The sequence below is a fragment of the Oncorhynchus mykiss genome, chromosome 14 (genome assembly GCF_057628025.1).
Source record: "Oncorhynchus mykiss isolate SJ-2025 chromosome 14, ASM5762802v1, whole genome shotgun sequence".
In the NCBI taxonomy this organism is placed as follows: Eukaryota; Metazoa; Chordata; class Actinopteri; order Salmoniformes; family Salmonidae; genus Oncorhynchus; species Oncorhynchus mykiss.
Window position 1 is genome coordinate 8,637,501 of NC_143035.1, and position 27,500 is coordinate 8,665,000.

General features: G+C 45.0%; 3 protein-coding genes across 9 annotated transcripts in view; 2 read left to right on the forward strand and 1 right to left on the reverse strand.

The window, feature by feature from the left end:
• bicc2 (bicaudal C homolog 2) overlaps window positions 1-8,769 on the reverse strand; it is an 18,307-nt gene extending 9,538 nt beyond the window's left edge. Inside the window, exons 1-4 of one of the 2 annotated variants that reach the window (XM_036942852.2) lie at window positions 8,712-8,769; window positions 2,325-2,371; window positions 1,830-1,899; window positions 1,563-1,642 (exon numbers count right to left, since the gene is read on the reverse strand). In XM_036942852.2, coding sequence (XP_036798747.2) covers window positions 1,563-1,642; window positions 1,830-1,896 — 147 coding nt within the window. In that variant the 5' untranslated portion in view covers window positions 1,897-1,899; window positions 2,325-2,371; window positions 8,712-8,769. Of the gene's footprint in view, window positions 1-1,562; window positions 1,643-1,829; window positions 1,900-2,324; window positions 2,372-3,747; window positions 4,167-8,711 lie in introns of those variants that run through there. The other variant, XM_021561022.3, reaches the window with a different exon arrangement.
• Window positions 7,931-18,641, forward strand: LOC110488706 (DAP3-binding cell death enhancer 1). 3 transcript variants are annotated; one of them, XM_021561024.3, is made up of 11 exons: window positions 7,931-8,176; window positions 14,085-14,202; window positions 14,471-14,573; window positions 14,741-14,885; window positions 15,057-15,233; window positions 15,703-15,776; window positions 15,864-16,082; window positions 16,189-16,350; window positions 16,473-16,565; window positions 16,682-16,835; window positions 16,963-18,641. In XM_021561024.3, exons 1-11 carry the CDS (start codon window positions 8,146-8,148, stop codon window positions 17,190-17,192), a joined length of 1,506 nt encoding a protein of 501 aa, XP_021416699.3. In that variant the 5' UTR covers window positions 7,931-8,145; the 3' UTR covers window positions 17,193-18,641. The 3 variants fall into 3 exon arrangements, with proteins under 3 accessions (XP_021416699.3, XP_021416700.3, XP_090054409.1); XM_021561025.3 differs by having other exon boundaries at window positions 7,934-8,176; window positions 16,966-18,641; XM_090198283.1 differs by lacking the exons at window positions 7,931-8,176; window positions 14,085-14,202; window positions 14,471-14,573 and having other exon boundaries at window positions 14,807-14,943; window positions 15,082-15,233.
• A 4,335-nt stretch (window positions 18,642-22,976) lies between these two features.
• Window positions 22,977-27,500, forward strand: part of LOC110488707 (amyloid beta precursor protein binding family B member 2) — a 49,316-nt gene continuing 44,792 nt past the window's right edge. For 2 of the 4 annotated variants that reach the window (XM_090198284.1, XM_090198286.1), the window contains exons 1-2: window positions 22,977-23,190; window positions 27,239-27,500. The exon at window positions 27,239-27,500 is cut by the window's right edge and continues 1,002 nt beyond it. In XM_090198284.1, coding sequence (XP_090054410.1) covers window positions 27,287-27,500 — 214 coding nt within the window. In that variant the 5' untranslated portion in view covers window positions 22,977-23,190; window positions 27,239-27,286. Of the gene's footprint in view, window positions 23,481-27,238 lie in introns of all 4 variants that reach the window. The other 2 variants (XM_090198285.1, XM_090198287.1) reach the window with 1 other exon arrangement.

A 27,500-nucleotide genomic window follows, 5' to 3' on the forward strand; every position in this document is an offset into this window, starting at 1 on the left:
AATCAACAACAAGTGGGACACAATCATGAAGTGGAACAACATTTATTGGATATTTCAAACCTTTTTAACAAATCAAAAAATGAAAAATTGGGCGTGCAAAATTATTCAGCCCCTTTACTTTCAGTGCAGCAAACTCTCTCCAGAAGTTCAGTGAGGATCTCTGAATGATCCAATGTTGACCTAAATGACTAATGATGATAAATACAATCCACCTGTGTGTAATCAAGTCTCCGTATAAATGCACCTGCACTGTGATAGTCTCAGAGGTCCGTTAAAAGCGCAGAGAGCATCATGAAGAACAAGGAACACACCAGGCAGATCCGAGATACTGTTGTGAAGAAGTTTAAAGCCGGATTTGGATAAAGCTTTAAACATCCCAAGGAGCACTGTGCAAGCGATAATATTGAAATGGAAGGAGTATCAGACCACTGCAAATCTACCAAGACCTGGCCGTCCCTCTAAACGTTCAGCTCATACAAGGAGAAGACTGATCAGAGATGCAGCCAAGAGGCCCATGATCACTCTGGATGAACTGCAGAGATCTACAGCTGAGGTGGGAGACTCTGTCCATAGGACAACAATCAGTCGTATATTGCACAAATCTGGCCTTTTATGGAAGAGTGGCAAGAAGAAAGCCATTTCTTAAAGATATCCATAAAAAGTGTTGTTTAAAGTTTGCCACAAGCCACCTGGGAGACACAGCAAACATGTGGAAGAAGGTGCTCTGGTCAGATGAAACCAAAATTGTGAACTTTTTGGCAACAATGCAAAACGTTATGTTTGGCGTAAAAGCAACACAGCTCATCACCCTGAACACACCATCCCCACTGTCAAACATGGTGGTGGCAGCATCATGGTTTGGGCCTGCTTTTCTTCAGCAGGGACAGGGAAGATGGTTAAAATTGATGGGAAGATGGATGGAGCCAAATACAGGACCATTCTGGAAGAAAACCTGATGGAGTCTGCAAAAGACCTGAGACTGGGACGGAGATTTGTCTTCCAACAAGACAATGATCCAAAACATAAAGCAAAATCTTCAATGGAATGGTTCAAAAATAAACATATCCAGGTGTTAGAATGGCCAAGTCAAAGTCCAGACCTGAATCCAATCGAGAATCTGTGGAAAGAACTGAAAACTGCTGTTCACAAATGCTCTCCATCCAACCTCACTGAGCTCGAGCTGTTTTGCAAGGAGGAATGGGAAAAAATGTCAGTCTCTCGATGTGCAAAACTGAAAGAGACATACCCCAAGCGACTTACAGCTGTAATCGCAGCAAAAGGTGGCGCTACAAAGTATTAACTTAATTTTTCAGTTTTTGATTTGTTAAAAAGGTTTGAAACATCCAATAAATGTCGTTCCACTTCATGATTGTGTCCCACTTGTTGTTGATTCTTCACAAAAAAATACAGTTTTATATCGTTATGTTTGAAGCCTGAAATGTGGCAAAAGGTCGCAAAGTTCAAGGGGGCCGAATACTTTCGCAAGGCACTGTAACTGTATTTAGTTAGTTGACTTAATTACATGTGCAGTATTTGATTATACCTCAGTTTAGGACACTCACCTTGGGCTCCAAAAGTTCTAGAATTTTCTTTTTGGCCTCCAGAACATTGGCTCTTTTCCCATCCACTTTCACATGGGGGTCTGCATTATCGATACAAGAGACAGATTCATTGTTTGTATCCTAAAAGACATGCACTAGCAGGCAGACTCTGTTAAATATTTTGTATAATATTGAATATCAAGTTGTATAGGAGATTGAGACAGATTGAGACAGCTTGTTTGAGTATGGAGGTGTCAGGTATTCTAGATCAGATAGAGGTAACATCACCTTTCTTGGACTTGGCTCCTATTTTCAGCTTGGATGGCCATTTCACCTGGGTGTTAGTTTCCACCATCACCTGCAAGACAACATGCCAGAAATAACAGGTGTCAATATGTGTGTGAGACAGAGAAACGAAGGAGTCCGAAAGACAGGTGTTTTACCACGAGAGTAACACCAGTCCATACATCCCACACACACACACACACACACACGCCAAAGCACGTCCTATTCAGCGAAGACAATACTTCATTAGCATCTCAAAGCGGTTCATCGCCGCCGTAACAACGGCAAATTGCCGAGAAACAATGTCGACAGTCAGTCTGTGACCTTTCATGTTCTCTATGCAGAGTTCCTCCGGTAAATCTGTAGACTTTTAATTGCATGTGGTTTCATTTCAGTGAGTTATTTTCCACATCACATGAACGTCAGCCCATCCTCTGATTCATTTTACCTCCACCCTTTATTCTCAGTGTCAGTGTGACCTTCGTTCTGCATACTTACTCTCTCAAAGAACTCTTCACCTGTAAGTCCCTCTCCATGTCTAGGGGCTGAGAAAACAGAAAGAGAGGAGAGTGAAAGTGAAGAGAGAGACAGAAAGGTAGAGAGAGAGAGAGAGTAACTTACTGCACATAACCGGAGGTATAAAGATATACAAACACACATTCACCTAATATTAACAATGGTCATACAGGGTTACTGGTTAAGGGTTTGTTTGTGTCTAAGCAACACTTTTCTTCAAAGAGAGAAGTATGTGAGATCTAAGGGTCAACATTTAAACAGGGAGAGTTGAAATTTGCAGAGAAGAAGGGGACGAGGGCTGGAAAGTAAACATATATATTTTTTTTAAAGGCCATCGCTTCACAATGACATTTACAGGGTGAGGGGGGAGCCCCCATAAAAAAAGCCCCCGTCCTCTGATCGCCATGGGTTACGCTCCCCCAAAACCGAGGAATGGGCGAGCGAGCAGCATGGGGCGGAGAGAGAGGGAATGGGGGGCACCAGAGACAGCTAATCGCGTCAAAGGTATTTCACTGACGCATGGACCCCCTACCCTACCAGAAATTAAATAACAAACACGGTCACACTCAATAACTGGGTGAAAAACAACTAGGAGGCCTATCCCTCTATAGTTATTACTCACACCCTAATGTCCCAGATCTCAGTCCCAACACAGTATGCTAGCATGCTAAAGAACACTTAGGGGAAAGAGAATATGATGTTTATCAAAAACTGGCTGGCTGGCACAGTGTGATTTGTGTGGCTTATTCACAGGTCTACCCATGCAAATACCCATTATCTCTCTCTTTCTCTCTCTCTTTTCACACACACACACACACACACACACACTCTCTATGAACAACATGAAGCCGCTCAGATACTCAGATTCTTCCACATCGAAGCTGAGGGAGAGAAGTAACAGCCTCTAATTCACTACTCCTGCCAGAGTTTCCACTGTAACACAGGGGAGGAAGTTTGCCACAGACCTGCCGCTGCACCGATACCCAACACAGACAGACACCTCTACGCTATTGTCATGACAGAATGAGAATGATGATACTACAACAACCCTGTCTGAGCCCAAACGTCTGTGAATACACAAGCAACCTCATCTCATAAATCATCAAGGTAGAAACTTTAACCATGCTTAACAGCAATGACAACAGTTGCTTAATGACCTGGCAATTATGTACGGAGGTGCTGTGCCAGACAAACGCTAAGAGCTTCTCAGAATTCACATTACGCAGAAGAACCGTGGACAGCATTACAATTACTGTGAAGTCAAACGTTTTTTTCTGAGTCAACTCAGGTAACAGTACAAAATTTATGGAACGCACTATCGCGATTCAACCTTGGTCAATTTATGACCACACTGGAGGTCAATGCACAACCACAAGACCACGTCACACCTGTTCAGCAAACTTACCATACAGCATGGCCTCCAGTTTCTTCCTATCGATACGGAATCTCTCCTCAACCCATTCCGGGTCCGAATGTTCACCTACCACAGGCTCTGGTCCTGGTCCGGAGTTACCTCCTTCCTCCTCGTCCTCATCCTCCTCTTCCTCTCTGTCGCGGTGGGATGGGGAAGGAAAAGGGGTCTGAGATAGAGTCTGGTTCTGGTTTAGGATGGGTCCAGGACTGGGTTCTAGACTACATTCTAGTCTTGGTTCTAGGTGAGGCTGGTATTGTTCTAGCTGGCTCAGGATGGGTTCTGGGCCGGGTCTGTTTGGTTCTATCTGGGTAGGGAGAGGAGACCTTTCCTCCGTTGTGGTGGCCATAGTAAGACTGAGAATCTGTCAGTGTGTCCAAGGAGACGGAGAGAGAGACAACGGGAGAGAAGGGAGAGAAACACCCCCTCTGCCCCCCCCATAGCCCCCCTTACATCCCCGCCTCCACACACACACACAATACTCTCTCTCTCACACACACACACACACACACACACACACACACACACACGTTTCAATAGGCCATAGATAGAACATGAGGAGGGACATAGGTGGCTCAGACGAGGGGTTATAATAATACTCTATGCACTAATCCAGATGTCCTACTTCGAGGATATGACACCGGCAACACAGACAACATCAGTAGACCTTTGTATACCAACTATCCATAGGCAAGCAGACACACACATCCCATCCTGATCAGAGATACATTTATCTACAGAAATTAAGTGAACCCAAAGTGCCACCTCTTGTACTGAGGGTCCCCCCCGAAACCTGAATGAGAGGAAGAGGGCTTGAGATTCCTGAGATGGGAGGGGGGGGTCAGGGGGTTTGGTAGGGTGTAGGGACTGGTTGGGGAAAGTTGAGGGGTGGGAGGGATGGGGGAACCTGGGCGTTGAGGAACAATGCTGGGGATAAAAGAGCCGCTCCACTAACAACCAGCTCCAGCTCTGTTTGCCAGAGTTGCCTGGCAACCTGTTTGTTTACGAACAAGCAGGCGGTGAGAAAGTCATAAACTTCAGCACAGAGGAAAGATGGGTAAAGAAAAGAGAAAAGTGACAAAAAGAGGAAAAGTCCCCACTGCATTTCATACCGCTACATGCCCTTCCCCCCCCCCCCCAAACAGAGTCACAGGAGACAAACTTCAGAACTCAAACAGGGGGTAAAACCAAGATGATTTGTTAAACACTTACGTGGTTACTACATGATTTCCATATGTGTTATTTCATAGTGTTGATGTCCTCACTATTATTCTGCAATGTAGAAAATAGTCCAAATAAAGAAATACCCTGTAATGTGTAGGTGTGTCCAAACTGAAGACTGGTACTGTATATAAAGTGTAGTATTGGGATGCATACTCAAAATTCTCTATATCTGACATGGTAAAGGTTTCTTCTTCTCTTTTAAGCCCATAACCATGTGAGTGAGGTGCATAGTTTTGTTTCAAAGTAGATTTGTTTAAGACTGACAAGAAACCCTGTGTGACCCTGATTTTATCCCACTGCAGTAAAAAGGTTCAAACTAGGATGATTCGCCTGAGGAAAACTAGGCAACTCTGACGTACATCATCCCCATGGAAACTGTCTGGTTACAAGGATTTATAAGTCGTCGATTTTAAGTGAGATTACACTTGACTTCACAGTTCCAGCTCCTCTGCAGCTCTGTGAAAGAGTATGAGTGTCTTCCTGTCAGGGGGGTGTGTCACTGTTAACCCTGGAACAGCAGCATAGAGAAAAGCTAACCACCACACCAGTGGACCAAGGGGCCTGTTGTTTCCAAGGGTCCCTAATCCATGCCAGGAGACCCGGTGTTCAGGAATGGACCCTTTGTATGTGTCAGACACTAACACCTGCAAAATTATGACATGCATGCACTATGCGTGTGTGGGTGTGTTTTTATGTTTGTGTGTGTGTGTGTGTGTGTGGGTGTGTGTGTGCGTGTTTTCCAAAAAAGTCTTAAAATATCTGCCCCGAATTAAGATTCAAAAGGTATCTGCCGAAAGAATTGGGTGTCAGCTATGACATGACAACTTGAGTTTGAAAAAAAACAAAACACATTTTTGATTGTTGAACCAAGTGGATTGTGAAGTGGATTTACGCCCGGTAACAGAGTTATGGTAACGGAATTACATCATGCGTCCTTGATATGTTAATGCTACTTATGGATATGAATGTCATTCTCGTCATGGCGATGTATCCTGAATAGGTACAGAAAGGTAAAAATATGCAATATCATCCTTTGCATGTATGGCTATTGTTCTAAATGACCTCTGCACCCAAACAAGACCACATTTGTTAAAAGGGGACAGCGGGGACTAATCTTTCTGAGAAAGATAAACTCGTTTAATGTCAGCTAGACAATGACGACACTGTTTTGCAGGAGTTTTATTGAATCCAGGTTGATGTTTTCGATGGTGGCCTGGTTTGGCAATCTTAATGTAGGCGCCAAAAACAGGCTAGACAGGGTGGTGAAGGAGGCCAGCAAGGTCATCAGGCTGCAACAGGCACAGCTCTCAGCGACATCCAGGAAGCAAGTGGTGAGAAGCGCTAACAATCGGTGAACCTCAAGCCAGCCCCTAGCCCCGAACAACTCACTCAGAGGGCCCTCCGTTGTTACGTGTTGCCGAGGACACTCCCAGAGTGTGACTTCAAGAGTGGCGAAGGGATCGAATATAGACTCTAAAAGTCTAAGCTGTTGTGGTGTGGGGAGGGAGGGGGGGCATACTAAACTAACATCTGGAATTGTTTTAAGATGATCCTAGCATGGATCATTTAGCTATTTGATTTAGAAGTTTAGGACGCCTTTAAGTATAAAAATATAAATATATATACATAACATTTTCATTTAATAAAATATTGAATTTGGCCTTTACTATTATAGCACATAGAAATGCAGTGAATAACACATTCACAGGCAGAAAAAAACTGTACAAAAAAGAAGTCATAAGGAATATGGTTTTGAAGTCTGTCCTATATCTAGGAGATGTAAGAAACATATTCGGTTTTTTTGGACACATATTTAACCCCTTCTTTTTGTTGCCACAAAGTTCCCTCCATACTTTCAAACGAGTCCCGTGATACTAGTGGGGGTGTTAGAGCAAAGACGGCAAACACCATCACGTTCATGAGTATATCCCCTTTCCATAGAGTGGTCATAACCGTTTCCAGACGTTTTTGTGAAAATACCGATTTTTGTGATGTCTCATGGTTTGACAAACACTGCTGTAGCTCGGCCACCTTCAGTCGCAGAGGCGGAAGGCCAACATGATATCTCCACCTTAAACTGACGGATTTTGACGGGGATTATTATGTTACTTAGACTGACGCATGGGCCCGTCAATAGACTCTTAAGGATTAGAAACATACTCTAACATTATGTCAAATAAAAGCAACACCAACATGGCACAATACATTATTTACCATTCTATTGGGCACGAAATAATCTGAAACACAACCAAAACAAACAGCAAATGCATCCAACAAGTTTGTAGAGTCACACGCTTGATGTAGTCATTGCGTGCCAGGAATATGGGACCAAATATGACACTTTTATATAGGATTCTCATCCTAATATTTATATTTTTCTTAATTCCATTATTTTACTTTTAGATTTGTGTGTATTGTTGTGAATGGTTAGATACTGTACTACTGCACTGTTGGTGGAGCTAGGAAGACAAGCATTTCGCTACACCAGCAATAACATCTGTTAAATATGTGTATGTGACCAATACAATTTGATTTGTTACTGTATTGTTGCGCTTTAATATTTTCTTAACTTTTTTTTTCTTAAAACTGCATTGTTGGTTAATTAAGGGTAAATAAGCATTTCACGGTACGTTTTACTACACCTGTTGTATTCGGCGCATGTGACAAATACAATTTGATTTGATTTAGTTCTCCCAAGTGGTGCAGAGGTCTAGGGCACTGCATTGCAGTCCTAGAGGCCTCACTACAGACCCTTGTTCGTTCCCAGGCAGTGTCACAATTGGCCCAGCGTCGTCCGGGTTAGGGGAGGATTTGTTCGGGGGTAGATAAAAATAATATTTTTTTCCTAACTGGCTTGCCTAGTTAAATAAAGGTTAAAATGTGTTTTTATTAGATTTGTTCTAACCATGACAGCCGCTAGATGGCAATGTGTAACCGCAAACAACCTTCTTGCATCACTTCACGTTTTGCTATTTCCGGGTGACGTTGCCCGCCACCTTCCTAAATAATTCCGTGACTGTTCAATACTTCATTTTTCCAGTTATAGGTAGAGCTAACGTTACTGTACTCATGGAGAGAAAACTCCCCTGAATATTTTTTTAAAAGAGACTCATTTAGCGCAATTATGTAGAAATATTCATATTGAGACTCGCCCTAGGACAACGAAATATGTGGAGAGTACAAGGGTTTGTTGGAAGAGGTAAACTTAATATCATTAACAAATTTCTCCATTAACTTTAGCTAGCCAGCCTTGTTTATGCACTCGGGTCGAAGTTTGCTAGATTCGTCTATAGAAGTGTAACATTGTTTTATCTAGATTTGCAAATCAATTAGCTATCCAGCTAGCTAATATTTGATTTGGCATGAGAGTAACGTTAGTGTTATGCGCACGAACTAAAATCATTGACATGCTTGCTAGCTCGTAAGTTCTCTAAAGTTCTAGAATGCACTAACTTATGCAGAACGTCTGTTTAAAACTGAGGCAGATCATGCTCAGTGTATGCGTAAACCAGCATTTGGGTACTACTTTCTGCTCTACAAATCGTTGTTATATGAATACTTAAATTGACACTGCCTTCACTTAGCCGATTAAACTCAACTCGAATCGTTGAATGGAAATCCGACGGAGAATTGCATAGAATTTTTCGTCGGCCAGACACTTTGAATAAGGAAAGTTATCTCACGACCTCTACAAGCCAGAATGTTGAATGAAATGATATGTTAACATACTTTACCTGTGCGGATGGTCCTTTACCAGTTGTCGGTGCGATTGGTCCTTTTGGCGGAAATAATACGAGACCATATACCCACAGGAAAGTACACTGAACAAAATGATAAACGTAACAGGAAACAATTCCAAAGATTTTAGTTAATATAAGGACATCAGTCAATTGAAATAAATTATTTAGGCCCTAATCTATTCATTTCACATGACTGGGAATAAAGACACTTTTGTATATATTGTTTATGTAGATTTGGCTATTTCAGCCACAGACGTTGCTGACAGGTGTATAAAATTGAGCACACAACCATGCAATCTCCATAGACAAACATTGGCAGTAGAAGGGCCTTACTGAAGAGTTTAGTGACTTCCAATGTGGTACTGTCATAGGATGCCACCTTTCCAGCTAGTCAGTTTGTCAAATTTCTGCCCTGCTAGAGCTGCCCTGGTCAACTGTAAGTGCTATTGTGAAGTGGAAACATCTAGGAGCAACAACGGCTCAGCAGTGAAGTGGTAGGCCTCACAAGCTCACAGAGAACGGGACCGCTGAAGCATGTACAAATTGTCTGTCCTTGGTTGCAACTAGAAGTTGACCGATTATGATTTTTCATCGCTGATACCGATTATTGGAGGTCCAAAAAAAGCCGATACCTATTAATCAGACAAATTATTATATATATTTTTTAAAATATTTTGTAATAGTGGCAATTACAACAACACTGAATGAACAATGAACACTTTTATTTTAACTTAATATATTACACAAATAAAATCTATTAGGTCTCAAAGAAATAATGAAACATGCTCAATTTGGTTTAAATAATGCAAAAACACAGTGTTGGAGAAGAAAATAAAAGTGCAATATGTGCCATGTAAAAAAGCAAACGTTTAAGTTCCTTGCTCAAAACATGAGAATAAAAGCTGGTGGTTCAATATTCCCAGTTAAGAAGTTTAACTTGTAGTTATTATAGGAATTATGACGCGTCAACTATTTATCTCTATACCATTTGTATTTAATATACCTTTTGACTATTGGATGTTCTAATAGGCACTTTAGTATTGCCAGCCTAATCTCAGGAGTTGATAGGCTTGAAGTCATAAACAGCGCTGTGAAGCAAGCATTGCTAAGAGCTGCTGGGACAACGCAGTCAAGTTTGATTGAATGATTACGATCCTGCTGCCTCCTACCACCACTCAGGCAGACTGCTCTATGAAATCATAGACTTAATTATAATACACTGCTCAAAAAATAAAGGGAACACTTAAACAACACAATGTAACTCGAAGTCAATCACACTTCTGTGAAATCCAACTGTCCACTTAGGAAGCAACACTGATTGACAATAAATGTCACATGCTGTTGTGCAAATGGAATAGACAACAGGTGGAGATTATAGGCAGTTAGCAAGACACCCCCAATAAAGGAGTGGTTCTGCAGGTGGTGACCACAGACCACTTCTCAGTTCCTATGCTTCCTGGCTGATGTTTTGGTCACTTTTGAATGCTGGCGGTGCTTTCACTCTAGTGGTAGCATGAGACGGAGTCTACAACCCACACAAGTGGCTCAGGTAGTGCAGCTCATCCAGGATGGCACATCAATGCGAGCTGTGGCAAGAAGGTTTGCTGTGTCTGTCAGCGTAGTGTCCAGAGCATGGAGGCGCTACCAGGAGACAGGCCAGTACATCAGGAGATGTGGAGGAGGCCGTAGGAGGGCAACAACCCAGCAACAGGACCGCTACCTCCGCCTTTGTGCAAGGAGGAGCACTGCCAGAGCCCTGCAAAATGACCTCCAGTAGGCCACAAATGTGCATGTGTCTGCTCAAACGGTCAGAAACAGACTCCATGAGGGTGGTATGAGGGCCCAACTTCCACAGGTGGGGGTTGTGCTTAGGCAAATTCGCCAATGGCGCATGTGCTCGCCAGAGGTAGCCTGACTGCCATTAGGTACCGAGATGAGATCCTCAGACCCCTTGTGAGACCATATGCTGGTGCTGGAACTGGCCCGCCCGTTCCCCAGACCTGAATCCAATTGAGCACATCTGGGACATCATGTCTCGCTCCATCCACCATCCTCCGTTGCCCCACAGACTGTCCAGGAGTTGGCAGATGCTTTAGTCCAGGTCTGGGAGGAGATCCCTCAGGAGACCATCCGCCACCTCATCAGGAGCATGCCCAGGCGTTGTAGGGAGGTCATACAGGCACGTGGAGACCACACACACTACTGAGCCTCATTTTGACTTGTTTTAAGGACATTACATCAAAGTTGGATCAGCCTGTAGTGAGGTTTTCCACTTTAATTTTGAGTGTGACTCCAAATCCAGACCTCCATGGGTTGATAAATCAAATTTCCATTGATCATTTTTGTGTGATTTTGTTGTCAGCACATTCAACTATGTAAAGAAAAAAGTATTTAATAAGAATATTTCATTCATTCAGATCTAGAATGTGTTATTTTAGTGTTCCCTTTTTTTTTTGAGCAGTGTATAATAAACACAAATACGAGCCTTTGGTCATTAATATGGTCAAATCCGGAAACTATAATTTCAAAAACCAAATGTTTATTCTTTCAGTGAAATACGGAACTGTCCCATATTTTATAGAATGGGCGGCAACCCTAAGTCTAAATATTGCTGTTACATTGCACAACCTTCTATGTTATGTCATAATTATGTAAAATTCTGGCAAATTAGTTAACAACGAGCCAGGCAGCCCAAACTGTTGCATATACCCTGACTCTGTGTGCAATTAACGCAAGAGAAGTGAAACAATTTCCATAGTTAATATTGCCTGCTAACATGCATTTCTTTTAACTAAAAATGCAGGTTTTTAAAAAATGTGTATTGATTTTAAGAAAGGCATTGATGTTTATGGTTAGGTACATTCGTGCAACGATTGTGCTTTTGTTAAATCATCCCCCGTTTGGCGAAGTAGGCTGTGATTCTATGATAAATTAACATGCACCGTGTTGATTATATGCAACGCAGGACAAGCTAGTTAACCTAGTAATATCATCAACAGTGTGTAGTTAACTAGTGATTATGTGAAGGTTGAAGGGTTTTTTATAAGATCATTTTAATGCTAGCTAGCAACTTACCTTGGCTCCTTGCTGCACTCGCGTAACAGGTAGTCAGCCTGCCACGCAGTTTCTTCGTGGAATGCAATGTAATCGGGCCAATTACCGATTGTTATGAAAACTTGAAATCGGCCCTAATTAATTGGCCATGCCGATTTAAATCGGTCGACCTCTAGTTGCAACACTCGCTACCGAGTTCCAAACTGCTTCTGGAAGCACAAGAACTGTTCCTTGGGAGCTTCATGAAATGGGTTTCCATGACAGAGACGCACACAAGCCTAAGATCACCATGTGCAATGCCAAGCGTTGGCTGGTGTTGTGTAAAGCTCTCCGACATTGGACTCTGGAGCAGTGGAAATGTGTTCTCTGGAGTGATGAATCACGCTTCACTATCTGGCATTCCGATTGACGAATCTGGGTTTGGCAGATGCCAGGGGAACGCTACCTGCCCTAATTCATAATGTCAACTATATAGTTTGGAGGAGGAATAATGATCAGGGGCTGCTACAGCATACAGTGACATTCCAGTCGATTCTGTGCTTCCAACTTTGTGGCAACAGTTTGGGGAAGGCCCTTTACTGTTTCAACATGACAATGCCCCTGTGCACAAAGTGAAGTCTATACAGAAATGGTTTGTTGAGATCGGTGTGAAAGAACTTGACTGGCTTGCACAGAGCCCTGACCTCAATATGGACCAACTCCATGTTAATGCCCATGATTTTGGAATGAGACGTTCGACGAGCAGGTATTCACATACTTTTGGTCATGTAGTGTATCTTAAAAAAAGGTAGGGACGTGGATCAGAAAACCAGTCAGTGTCTGGTGAGACTACCATTTGCCTCATGCATTGCGACACATCTCCTTCGCATAGAGTTGATCAGGCGGTTGATCGTGGAATGTTGTCTCACTATTCAATGGCTTCACGAAGTTGCTGGATATCGGCGGGAACTGGAACACACTGTCGTACACATCGACCCAGAGCATCCCAAACATGCTCAATGGGTGACAGGTCAGGTGAGTTTGCATGCCATGAAAGAACTGGGACAGTTTCCACTTCTAGGAATTGTGTACAGATCCTTGCTACATGGGGCCATGCATTATCATTCTGGAGCATGGATGTGATGGCGGCGGATGAACGGCACGACAATGCACCTCAGGATCTCGTCACGTTATCTCTGCATTCAAATTGCCATTGATTCAATGCAATTGTGTTGTCCGTAGCTTATCCTGGCCCATACCGTACCCCCACCGCCTCTATGGGGCACTTTGCTCACAACATTGACATCAGCAAACCGCTCACTCACGTGACTCCGTCTGCCCGGTACAGTTGAAACCGGGATTCATCTGTGAGGAGCACACTTCTCTAGCGTGCCAGTGGCCATCGAATGTGAGCATTTGCCCACTGAAGTCTGTGACGACAGAGAATTGAAGTCAGGTCAAGACCTGGTGAAGAGGATGTAAACAAATGTGTGCACAATATTTGCAAGAAGTAAGCTTTTGAAAAATGTTCACTACATGTTGCATTTTTATGTTTTTGTTTAGTAATATAATCACAAACTTTTCAAAGCACTGGTAGTGTATTCAGATTTCTATCACCTTAAGCAAGTGCACAAGAGAAAAATAGATTCACGAGATGCATGCATACATGCAGAGTTCATGCAAATGTTTATGGTTATGTGCATGCTTCAGGTGATAGGAAACACGAACAGTACTTTGAAAAGTTGATGTAATTATACTTTCCTGTGCATATTATAGTGTCTCGTAATCCTACCGTCAAAAGGACCAACCCCGTGGACAACCGGTGAAGTACGTTAAAATATCATTTTATTAAACATTCTGGCTTGTAGATCGTGAGAGGAAACTTTTCAGAGTCAAACGCTCATTTCTGCCCGTAGATGAATTCTATGCAATTCAACGTCGGGTTTCCAGGCAACTCCGATCGTGGAGTTGAGTTCAGTTGGCGAGCCTACACCGTGATCAGCCAGCCTGTTTGGGTCTCAGCCGGTTGGGGGTCTGTTTACAGAACATTGACTAACCAACCACTGCTGTAACCTGTTTAGTGACACCTAATGTTTTGTGGTTTGTTTGAACATCCTGATGACGATAAAGACCTGTGTTGCACAGAATACACAACTACTTATAACTAACTGCCTCTTATTGAAATGCATATGAAATATTAAAAAAGGCTAATGCTTGTGCTCTGCATGTGACTTTAACCCACTATTAAATGTGCAGTGGAAATGCAGATGGTATCAGCAGTATCTTCCAGGCTAACTCAATACAACCCATCTTGTCCCGTCCCCCCGCTCCCAGTTTTTAGCCGGTGCCATGGCAACGCCCCCCTGCGCCTGTCTCAGAATCATCACGTGGAGGATGAGGTCATCCACTCCTCCACCTTCCTCTCCACCGGCCGGCACTCCCCCGACAGCAGGTACCTCATCCCTTCATTTTCCTCCCTCCTCGCTAGCCTTGCAGCTGGTTGCATCATCCTGTGGGCCCTGGCCTGTCTCTGCTGTGCATGTAGACTGCTGTTGGGGAGAAATGAGGACAAACACCCTCTCTCTCGTGACTCTTTTGAGGCTCCTGCCGTGATGACTTAATACAACTCTACAAGTCTATAAAAATGTCGCTCATATCACCCACTTTTATTTTCTCTCTTACTCTTTCCACTTTTACCTTTCTCTTTCCATATCTCTCAGCTCTCAGAAAGGGGAGGATGGAGACAAGTGGTGGAAGAAGAGGACCTCTCAGTTTTGCTACGATGGGCTCCCGCGCTACACTGCTCTGGATGCTGTGGGCTGGGTATGACCTGGCCACGAAACCAACACGCAGTCACAAACACATTACCCAGCATTCCCAGTGAACCGTCACTCTTCCACCTAAAATGTAGACTACAGACACGTTTTCCCAAATTTGCAAACATGTATTTCCCATGGCGATGGTGAAGTTGACGTATGACCTTTCTCTAGGGGGCAGCTGCCGTTCTGTTGATGCAGATCTGTAGGAGGGTCCACTCTCGAGTCTCCTCTGGGGCCGAACCCAATCCAAACACAGGATGCCTGGCCGTACAGGACACCCTGCAGAAGTTTGACTACCGCGTCCTACTGGAGATGCGTGAGTTATGCCACAACCACTAGAATCCCAAGCAATTCATCCAGTGAATGATTTTAAGGTATGACGATCAGATGGATGTGGAAACTGTGTGTGTGTGTGTGTGCGCGCTAGCATTCTAAAAGTACATGAATGCAGAATGAGTCTGATCTCCTTCCTTTTGTGTACGTCCAGTGTCTCGCTGTGATGTGCTGCCCAGAGGGAGGAGTGTGAGCTGTCTGCCACAGAGACAGCAGGCCCAGCAACGCAGCACCAGCGGCAGCAGTAACGGCTACAGTAGTTCTGACCAGCTCCATGGAGATGCGATCGCTGACTGCTTCCTCGCTGACTGTCACCACTCCTCTGGAAGAGGTCAGTCTCACATTCTCCCTTCAAGAGGTTCAAATCGCTCTATTGGCCAATTGCAGACAAGCTCTCAACCAAAATGTGACTTTATGTGTGACTCTTTTAACCCGACCTCTCACACTGTGTTGTGCTGTTGGTGTGGGGTTTAAGTGCCTTTCTCAATGGCATCTAGGATTTAATACCAGCAGCCCTTGGTTGCCAGCTCACTTCCCAATAGATTTTTCCCGTCGGACCCGGGATTCGAACTGGCAACCCTCCGGTTGCTGGCTCTCCTCTCTGGGCTACCTGCCACCCTTTACATTCTAACAGTGAATGGTCAGGGTAACTATATTTCTCTTATATGAAATTGTACTCGTATAGTTATATTATAGTTATAGTTATTCTTTACATAATCATGCCTACCGGATTACTTGATTTATAAACACAGGCCTAAACGCATGCACACATTTTATTCTTGAATCTTCTGATGTTACAGAGGAGACGTCCTCCCATCCTGAAGACAAACGCAGAGCCAGAAAGCGAGAAGCACCTCCGCAGCAGAATGAGCAGGTATGTTTTTAGGCTGGTCCTCTGTTTAACTCCTGTCTGGTTGTGAAGCGGCCTTCTGTTCATGACCTCTGACCCTGTGATCTTTAGGATGCTCTAGCAGGGGCTGCCCAGAACCTCCAGCAGGTGGCCGTCTCCAGCGTTCCTGTAGTCCTCAACATCGTCGGTCTGGAGAGTGCTAAGACTGGGGACTATGATGCAGCCTTCTCCTGTTTCCTGGCCTCAGCCAGACGGGGTTACTGCAAGGCCCAGTTCAACACTGGAGTCTGCTACGAGAAAGGCAGGGGGGTAGGCAAAGACGAGGAGAAGGTAAGAAACACTTGCACAGTCCAAATCTGGACTTTTAACATTGGTGATATTCGTAATTCCCTGTCCCATTTCTCTCATGACTCCCCTCATGGTGTTCACTCTCCAGGCTCTTCACTTCTACAGCCAGGCAGCGTCTGGGGGTCACAGTCAGGCTCAGTACCGCTGTGCCAAACTCCTCCTCAGCAGCAGAGGGCAGCTGAGCCAACAGAAGGACCTGGACTCAGCCATCAGCCTGCTGCAACAGGCTGCCTCAGCTGGACTGAAAGAGGTGAGTGAGAAGGAAGTGTCTGTTATGATTGTGTGACTTGGCCAAAAAGACGACATTGAAAGTCAATGATTTTAAATCGTCTTGTTCTGTCTTCCTGTTTTTCTCGTTCCCCTCTCTCTCAGGCCCAAGTGTATCTGGGTTCCCTGTTCTCACAGGAGCCAGTCAGAGACGGCCGTAAGTCGGTGCACTACCTGAAGATGGCAGCAGAGAGCGGAGTGTGTGACATCCTCTACACATAAACTCAACAACTGTCATTCACTCATCCATCATAACCTGTTCTCAGTTCAGTGTAGTGTGAATCAGATGTGTGTTTCTCTATCGGTATGTGTAGGACAGCGAGGCGCTGCTGTTCCTGGGCCAGTGTTATGAGAGTGGGTTCGGGGTGCCTCAGTGTTTCAGAACAGCAGTAGGGTTCTATCAGCGGGCTGCCCAGGCAGGAAGCAGCCAGGCCAAGACCTTACTGATGCCCCCGTGTGGAGTGGAGGGTAAGGATACACACACTCTCACTCAATTCAGATTTGCACTTAGCTTATTTGCCCTAAAACCTCTTATTTACACAAATCTGAATGAAATACATTCTTCTGATATGATCTCCCCTTTCTCTCCCTCTAGAAGATGCCGTCCTGCGCTCTATCCGCTCTTGTCCGTGCTTCTCCGTATCGGACCGTCTGCGGGAACCACTCTCCACCCTCCCCTCCCCTGTCCCACCCTCCAGTGGCCCCACCCTTCCCCTCCCACACTCCTGGAGCACAGGGAGTATGGGTCTCCCTCCGCCCTCCCTCCCCCTCCACCCCCCCAGCTTTGAGGGGAACGCCGTGAGGTGGACTCTAGGAGTGGGATAGTTAGCGCACACAGTCATGACTTACGAATGTCGTTGTGATTGGATAAGGATGAAAAGGGAAAGCATGGTCACATGTTTAACCACTCGGTTGTGTCTCACTGAGGTTACTTTCTCACTGCACTTAGAACTGGATGTGAATGTAGTGTAAGTCAATGCTTTGAGGAACGTGTGTGTAAGTATGGGAGACGGCAATACATGTCTGAAAAACATGCATGTCAGATATGAGGTATGGCTTTACCTGTTGACCTTTCCTCAATACCTTTTATCAGTGTTTTTCCAATGTAATGCTCTCATGGCACAAGCTTGGCCAGTTGTGGTACAATAAACTGCCCTGTGGGTAGGTATTGAGATATACTTTATGGCCAGTTTCTTAGGTACGACCTATCTACTATCGGGTTGGACCCCCTTTTGCCTCCAGAACAGCCTGAATTCTTTGGGGCATGGAAACGTTGCTCAATTGGTATCAAGGGATCTAATATTTTCCAGGAAAACATTACACCACCGCCACCAGCCTGTACCATTGAGACCAGGCAGGGTGGGGCCATGGACTCACACTGTTTACGCCAAATCCTGACTCTGCCATCAGCATGACGCAACAGGAACTGGGATTCGTCGGACCAGGCAAAGGATTTCAGTTGCAGCAGTTTTGGTGATCCATTGGAGCTGCTTCTTCTTGTTTTTAGCTGATAGGAGTGTTCCCTTGCACGCCTGTTAGCTTGCACGATTCTGGCCATTGTCCATCGACCTCTCATCAACGAGCTGTTTTCGCCCACAGGACTGCTGCTGACTGGATGTTTGTTTGTCGCACCCTTCTCGGTAAACCCGTGAAAATCCCAGGAGGCCGGCCATTCCAGAGATACTGGAACCACCGTGCCTGGCACCAAGGATCACACCACACTCATTGTCGCTTCGGTCACTCGTTTTGTCCATTTTAACGTCAATCGAACAGTAACTGAATGCATCAATGCCTGTCTGCTTTATAACGCAGGCCACGGCCACGTGACTCACTGTCTGTAGGATTGAACCATTTTTGTGAAATGGAGTGGTGTACCTAATAAACTGGCCACTTAGTGTAACGTGTGCCTTAGCCTGCTATGCCTCTAAGTACAGTGTCTCTGGTGTGTACTTGACCCTGTTTAAAATGGCATAGAGTTAGGCTAAAAGAATGTGAATGAAAAGTGATTTTATTTTTGGCCTTTTTCAAAGTTTATCATAAACTACCAACAATGTTGCCTTTTATTATCAGGGGGTTAACTATCCAACTCTGTCCAGTAATTAAAAACATAAAGATACTCTCTAACGGGGCCTTGGCTTTAACGTGAGGCTTGTGTATTATGTGCATGTATGTATTTTCATTCATAAGTCACTGTATGTTGTATTTTCTCATGCTTTAGGAACACTACGCACAAGGTGTCTAACACCAATAAAAATATAACGCTATTTTATACAACCCAGCCTGTGTCTCATTGAGATGTGCAGAGAATGTCAATAAGTATCTGGGAAACTGCATTGTTGTCAAAGCCTATAGCTCTATCGCAGACAACCCTGAGGCTACGGTTTAAGACAGGAACAAGTACAAGAAGTCCCGCTACGACCTCCGCAGAGTCATCAGATACGCAAAAGGACAATTTAGGAATAAGGTGGAATCATACAACACAGGATTCAACGCCCGCCACATTGTGGCAAGGGGCTACAGTCCATTACGGATTACAAAGGAAGACCCCGCCATGATCTGCCCAATGATGTCTCTCTTCCAGACTAACTCTTTATGCACGCTTCGAACAATAACAACATGCCATACGTGAGGTTCCCCGCCGACCCTGAGGACTGGCTGATCTCGCTCTCCGAGGCTGACGTAAGGTCTTTAATCAGGGGGCCAGACGGTATTAAAGGGCGCGTTCTCGGAGCATGCGCAGATCAGCTTGCAGGCATGTCCACGGTAATTGTCAATGTCTCCTTGTCCCAGTCTGTAAACCCCATTGTCTCAAGATGACCACCATCGTTCCTGTTCCCATTAACTGTTAAGGCTTCATGCCGCAATGACTACTGCCTTGTAGCACTCTTCTGTAATCGTGAAGTGCTTTGAATGGCTGGTTATGCCACACATCAACTCCATCATCCCAGACACCCTAGACCCACTCTAATTTGCATACCGCCCCAACAGATCCATAGATGACGCGATCTCAATTGCACTCCACACTGCCTTCACCAACCTAGGTAAGGGGAATAACAATGTGAGAATACTGTTCATTGACTACAGCCCTGCGTTCAACACCATTGTCCGCTCCAACCTCATCACCAAGCTTAGGACCCTGGGACTGAACCCCTCACTCTGCAACTGGATCCTGGACTTCCTGACAGGCTGACTCCAGGTGGTTCTGGTAGGCAACATCACCTCCGCCACGCTGATCCTCAACACAGGGGCCCCACAGGACTGGGTGCTTAATATCCTGTACTCCATGTTCACCCACGCCTACGTAGCCACGCACGACTCCCAACACCATCAAGTTTACCGACGACACAACGGTGGTAGGCCTGATTACCGGTGAAGATGAGCCGGCCTACAAGGAGGAGGTCAATGACCTGGAAGTGTGGTCCCGGGACAACAACCTCTCCCTCAACGTCAGTAAGGCCAAAGAGCTGATTGTGGATTACAGGAAACAGGGCTGAGCACTTCCACATCGCAGGGCTGCAGTGGAGCTGGTCGAAATGTTCAAGTTCCTCGGTGTCCAAATCACTAAAGACTAAAAATGGTCCACTCACACACGCACAGATGGGAAGAATCCAGGTGAAAGCTATGATCCCTTAGTGATGGCACCTGTTAAATCCACTTCAATCCGTGTAGATGAAGGGGAGGAGACAGGTTAATCCATTGTGACATGGATTCTGTATGTGTGCCATTCAGAGGATGAATGGACAAGACAAGATTTAAGTGACTTTGAAAAGTAGCTGATTTGTGTGTCAAGGGTTGCTGGATTTTTCCACACTCAACAGTTTCCTGTGTGTATCAGGAATGGTCCACCACCCAAAGGACATCCAGCCAATGGCAGGCCAGTGGTCGAAAACGGGTCTTTGATGAAAGAAGACAAAAGGAGACTGACACATTGTGTAGAGCTACAGACGGGCTTGAGTTCGCCCAACTTATGTTTGTCAACCCAAGACCCAGAAAAGAATACACGACTTGTCGTACCTCGACACGAACGGGGTACGGCAGCCGACAAGAAACCGCGGTTGAAGTGGGCTACAGAACGAAAACACTGGACATTGAAGAACTGGAAAAACATTGCCTGGTCTGATGAATCCCAGTTCCTGCTGTTTCACGCTGATGGAAGGATAGGGTATGAGGAAAACCACGAGTACATGCATCCATCATGCCGTGTGTCAACATTGCAGGCTGGTGGGGGTGTAATAGTGTGGGATGTGTTTTCATGACACACGTTGAGCCCCTTAATAAAAGTGGAGAAACGTTTGAATGCCACAGGATATCTGAACATCATTGCCAATCAGATGCATCCCTTCATGGCAGCAGTGTATCCATTTTTGAATATTTTTTTCAGCAGGATAATGCCCCATGCCACAAGGCTAGGATTGCCCAGGAATGGTTCTCACGAACATGACCGTGAATTCAGCTTCCTGCAGTGGCCTGCCCAGTCACCAGATCTCAATCCAGTTGAGCATCTGTGGGATGAGACGGAACGAGCTATTCGGAGTAGAGATCCACTACCAGCCAACTTGATACAACTGTGGGAAGCATTGGAGTCAACATAGGCCAGCATCCCTGTGGAGCGCTTTCGATGACTTGTGGAGTCCCATGCCCTGACGAACTGAGGCTGTTCTGAGGGCAAAAGGGCGTGCAACTCAATATTAGAAGGGTGTTCCTAATGTTTTGTGCACGCCGTGTGTTTCAGGCGTTGTGAAAGGAAGGCCCAGAAAATTGCTCAAGACTCCAGTCACCCAAGCCATAGACTTCTCTTTGCTTCCGCATGGCAAGAGGTACCGGTGCATCAGGTCTGACACTAGCAGGCTCCTGAACAGCTTCCAATCCCGAGCATTAAGACTGCTAAATATCTAACAGAATGGCCACACAGATTATTATTTTTTACATTTATTTAACTAGGCGAGTCAGTTAAGAACAAATTCTTATTTACAATGACGGCCTACTGGGGAACAGTGGGTTAACTGCCTTGTTCAGGGGCAGAACAACAGATGTTTACCTTGTCAGCTCTGGGATTCAATCTAGAAATGCACACTCACAGCACTCTATACACTCACGCACTCTGACACACCAACACACACATTACATGTTTTTGTGGAAATTCTTCCACAGGGACACTCCAAGTCAATCTTAATATTAATCATTGTTTCTTCATCAGGGCGCTGGAGGTGTTCCATCCAGCTCAATGCACCATAGTACACATGTTAATCAGGAGCTCTGCTTGGGCAGACCCAGCAGTTGTCTTATCTACGGCTATACACAGTCAAGTTATGTTTGCATGATTTAGCATAACAAATGAATCATTACCGCTTTGTTTCATTCATGTGACAGACCAATACTGGTTCATAACATGTGACAGACCAATACTGGTTCATAACATGTGACAGACCAATACTGGTTCATAACATGTGACAGACCAATACTGGTTCATAACATGTGACAGACCAATACTGGTTCATAACATGTGACAGACCAATACTGGTTCATAACATGTGACAGACCAATACTGGTTCATAACATGTGACAGACCAATACTGGTTCATAACATGTGACAGACCAATACTGGTTCATAACATGTGACAGACCAATACTGGTTCATAACATGTGACAGACCAATACTGGTTCATAACATGTGACAGACCAATACTGGTTCATAACATGTGACAGACCAATACTGGTTCATAACATGTGACAGACCAATACTGGTTCATAACATGTGACAGACCAATACTGGTTCATAACATGTGACAGACCAATACTGGTTCATAACATGTGACAGACCAATACTGGTTCATAACATGTGACAGACCAATACCTCACAAGGCTTCTTCTCTCTAAGCTGAGACCTTGAAACTGAGATATATTTCGTTCTCTAAACAAGGTTCTGGGCGTACTGCCAAATTGCAGCTAGTGATGAGTGAGGATTGTTCATTCAGCCACTTGCATGAACATAGAAATTGGTTTATAGAACAGCACTTGAATAGAACACAGAAATGAGTTATCAGAAAAGCACAAACATTGAAATTCCCATTAAACATGCACACACATTTATACTGACTCTACACACACTCACATACAATCTTAAGGGTATTAAATCAACTGTATTTATAAAGCCCTTTTTACAACAGCAGATGTTACAAAGTGCTTATACAGAAACCCAGCCTAAAACCCCAACCAGCAAGCAATGCGGATGTAGAAGCACGGTGGCTAGGGTAGGGGAGTGTCTGTTGAGTTAAACAATAGCCTGTGGCACTGCAACAGTTGATGGGCCTGTAGTTTCTTATTCCAGATTAAACATTTCTTATTGGTAGTTGTTCACTCTTGAGGGGCTGGCTCTGGCTGAAATAGTACACACAATCACTTCTCAATCAATGACTTTTTCTATAGAAGCCAACGTTGTAGCCTACCATAGGCAAAGTCAGTTGAACTGCGAGTTTTTATTACATTAGTTAAATAACACTATAAACAATATTAGTTTTGTGATGGTACTCTGGTTCTGCGTCTCTCTACGGAATAGCTCTGTGCACACAGCGTCCAGCGTCCAGCGCTCTGATTGGTCCTGGGAGCTCCAGAGCGACGCGACGCTTTGGGAAACAGTGGCGCAGAGAGAGACGAGCTGTAGCGTAGCCTAGGTACCAGCACCGGAGGAGACCGGATAGAAAGTGATGTGATCTGATACGGGTAGCTACGTGAGGACTCGCGTTTAAAAAGTGGGGATCACTTCTCTGTTCTATATCAGTGTCGTCGTTTATGCGGTGGCATAGAAGCACGATTGTCAAACGCGGTGAGTGAATTAATGTACATACAATGTTGTGGTTGCGCCGTTCGCCTTTCAGCGCGGTGATGTGATGGGGAGAATCTTGGGTGGGAGAGAGACAACAGAAGATGTACTGCGTCTGTTATTGGCACTGCCTTTGCAGCTTGTTTTCGGAATTGACAACAGATTGACGATCCTTCTGCAATATAGGACGTTCCTGCTGGATTTATATTGAAATCGGTGAGGCTGCAAGGATGATCGTAAGGATAGAAATGTAGACTGCTCTATCCTACAACGCACGTTAACGGAATGCAAAGGTACTCCACCCGTTTAGTGACGTCTCCTTGACATGGTTATAAGTTAGAAGGTTCTGTAGCCTATGATTGACGCGTTATGTTGGTGGCATATGTACGGCACAAGTATCATTTATTATTAGGTAACAATCCAATTATTAGCTTACAACACCTTTTTTTTTTTTTAAACTAAGGCCTACATTCAAGGCCTACACAAATCCCATTAAAGTGTTTTCTTTCTTAATATTTCTTAACTGGAGTGGGCCCAAGCCTGTTTCAGTAATATAGGCTACAGTACAGACCTATCAAGACAGTGTTTGAGGTGACTATGTTAAATATTCATGTGGATGCCACAGCAGCATCTGTTCATCACAGTGTGTGACACAACACCACTCTCTTTCCTATTTGGATTGAGATGTGTTATGCGTGTGTTGCTCTTCAGTCACACTGTGGCCGAGCTGTGAGAACTCACCTACCTGTGAACCAACCTGTGACCTGCTTGAGTCGTGAGTGCCGCTCTGACACTTGTGGCTCACCAGTATGTCAATATGTAGAGGATACCAGACGGTATCACCTCCAGTAGAGTGAATGATTGGTTATTCTCTCAACTCCAGATCCTGATTATTCCTACAGTTACACTTTGGGGGTTGGTTTCCCAGACACAGATGAACCTTAGTCCTTGGACTAAAACACATGGTCAATGGAGAACCTCCATTGAAATAGTCCAGGACTAAGCTTCATCTGTGTCCGGGGAACAGCCCCTGAATCTTGTAGACATTTCTCAGCTGTTTAAAATGACACTGTTAGTTGACTTCCTGTCATATGGGTTGTATAGTACCATGTTTGGCAAAGGTCTCATGAATGACCTACAGTGTTGGGAACACAAAGATGTGTGTGTTCTAGGACAGCAGCTGAGCTGAGTGGTGATGTGAGCTCAACGTCCCTGCTGAAAATTGCTGTGTCATTGTCCTCTCTCTCTCTCTCTCTCTCTCTCTCTCGTTCTCTCTCTCTCTAATAACATATATCTCTCCCCTATTTGTCTCGTGCCATTCTGCTAATTGAGACATGCTGCATCAGGAAAAACACACAATCTCAGTATGGATCTAGTAGCTCTCTCCATCTCTGAGATTTATGCAAAGCAGGCATTTGAGCATTTGCTGTGTGCAAAACTGTCCTAAAATCAGTAGCTGCAGGTTTAATGTAACTTCGCAAAGAGAGACTTAATGTCCTTATGAGGACATGTTTTGTGTAAAATACACTATATTTACAAAACTATGCGGGAACCCCTTCAAATTAGTGGATTCGGCTATTTCAGCCACACCTGTTGCTGACAGGTGTATGAAATCGAGCACACTGCCATGCAATCTCCATAGACAAACATTGGCAGTAGAATGGCCTTACTGAAGAGATCAGTGACTTTCAACGTGGCATCGTCATAGGGTGCCACCTTTCCAACAAGTCAGTTCGTCAAATTTCTGCCCTGCTAGAGCTTCCCCGGTCAACTGTAAGTGCTGTTATTGTGAAGTGGAAATGTCTAGGAGCAACAACGGCTCAGCCGCGAAGTGGTAGGCCACATAAGCTCACAGAACTGCGAGTGCTGTCCTCGGTTGCAACACTCACTACTGAGTTCCAAACTGCCACTAGAAGCATCATCAGCGCAATAACTGTTCGTCGAGCAGCTGCACACAAGAGCACCATGCACACTGCCAAGTGTAGGCTGGAGTGGTGCAAAGCTCGCCGCCATTGGACTCTGGAGCAGTGGAAACGCGTTCTCTGGAGGAATTAATCACGCTTCACCGTCTGGAAGTCCGACAGACAAATCTGGGTTTTGGCGGATATCAGGAGAACGCTACCTGCCTAATGCATATAGTGGCTACTGTAAAGTTTGGTGGAGGAGGAATAATGGTCTGGGGCTGTTTTTCATGGTTTGGACTAGGCCTCTTAGTTCCATTGAAGGGAAATCTTAACACTACAGCATACAATTACATTCTCGATGATTCTGGGGGAAGCCCCTTTGGTTCAGCATGACAAAAGCCCCCATGCACAAAGCGAGGGCCATACAGAAATGGTTTGTCAAGATTGTTGTGGAAGAAATTGACTGGCCTGCACAGAGCCCTGACCTCAACCCCATCGAACACCTTAGGGATGAATTGGAACTTAGACTGTGAGCCAGGCCTAATTGCCCAATATCAGTGCCTGACCTCACTAATGTTCTTGTGGCTGAATGGAAGCAAGTCCCCACTGCAATGTTCCAACATCTAGTGGAAAGCCTTCCCAGAAGAGTGGAGGCTGTTATAGCATTACAGGGGGAACCAACTTCATATTAATGCCCATGATTTTGGAATGAGACGTTCGACAAGCAGGTGCCCACATACTTTTGGTAATGTAGTGTATCTGGTAAAAGTGTAGTTTACAGTATGTCTACAGGTAGTCTACAATAGTCTACTGATTGACCTTGTTGACATAATTTGTGCCATCTCTGAAAGATGGAGAAGGAGAGAGCGGGAGGGAAGAGTTCCAGAAGCCCTACGGGTGCTCTCTGTCACCAAAACAACACCCAGAGTAGGGATGAGGGGCCCTCATGAGAAAGTGCATTGTGTGGGGATATTTTCTCTTAAAAGGACCTCTCTCTCTCTTTTTCCAAGGGCTTGTCTTGTTTTCAAATCTGCTGTGCCTATGTTTTCCACCTTTTTGTTTGTTTACCTGTGTGTGTGTGTGCGTGTGTGTGCGTGCGTGCGCTCGCCTGCGTTGGCGAGGAGTATGATTGAATTGAAGAACCGAGTATAGTAAAACCAACCACTGACAGCCCTAAACTTAAAACCTTGTCTCTTCCCGACGGCATCTGAATTGACAATGATACTCCCCAGTCACCCCCCTCTCTCTCTCTCTTTCTCTGTCTGTGTCCATCTGGCTTTGCTAACACAGAGCTGAGACCCAGGGAGACGAAAGGGTCAGATAGAGAGTAGGACCTGCTCTGCAGAATGTCAGCATCTTGACCTAGCATAGATGTACGTTCCAACAGCATTCGCCTTGGCATGGTGCTTCGGTTGTGGAGTAATACATTTACAGCGCTAAGCCTCATGATTGCCAAGCATGTCCAGAAAATAGAACCCAGGTTCCAGGCTTGGCACTGTTTTTTAAACTGACATATTGACCAGATGAGAAAGAGGGAGACGGAGGGTGTTGCTGTATTGGGGCACAGTTACAAAACACATGGCAGAGTGTGTCGATAAAACCTTTCGCTATTGGTTCGATGGGTTGCCAGAATGTTGAACAAAGCTTTTAATTCCGTGCTAGTGCCATGGCAACAGATCAATGCCAAACCTGATGGTCTGTAGGACTTTATGGAGCCATACTCATGTGTGCTTCCCATTTAGACTGGCAAAGTCATATGCTGCCTTGTCTTGTGTTTTACTCCTTATACCTCCAACTCAGTCCTGTGATCCTCCTAACTCATCGCACATGGAGAAGAAGTGACTCAGGCCAAGTTTTCTTCAAGCACTGTGGTGGATAATGGAACGACATCACCAGTATCAGATGTCGAATTCCTATGAGAGCTTGGAGCTGGTGTGTGTGTGAGGGGGGGGGCACACACACTCTTTTTCGTAGCAGGTTAGGGGACTGAGGTTAAGGTCAGGAACAGGGTTAGGGTTAGCGAAAATGCTCTCCTAACCTGCTACGAAAATCTTTATATCAAAGGGGGCGTAAAAATAGTGTGTGTGTGTGTGTGTGTCTGTGTGTGTGTGTGGTACTCCTAGTGAGCCCTTCTGTCTTCTCTCTAGGTTTGCAGGGATTCCCTCTTCAGTTGACCTCTTAACCTCTCGTCACCCATGATGTCCGTCCACACACCCCAGCTCTCCCGCAGTGGCTCCTCCCCTTCTTCTGTAGGCTTGGCCAATCGCAGTGGTCCCCCTGCCGCCCCTCCCACCTCCCTCAGCCTGCGCTCCTCCTACAATCAACTCCTGGGCCATGACATCATAAAGGAGTCCCCTACCGCCATGGAAACGGGGAGTTCCGCCACTTTACCCAAAAGTCGCCATAGAT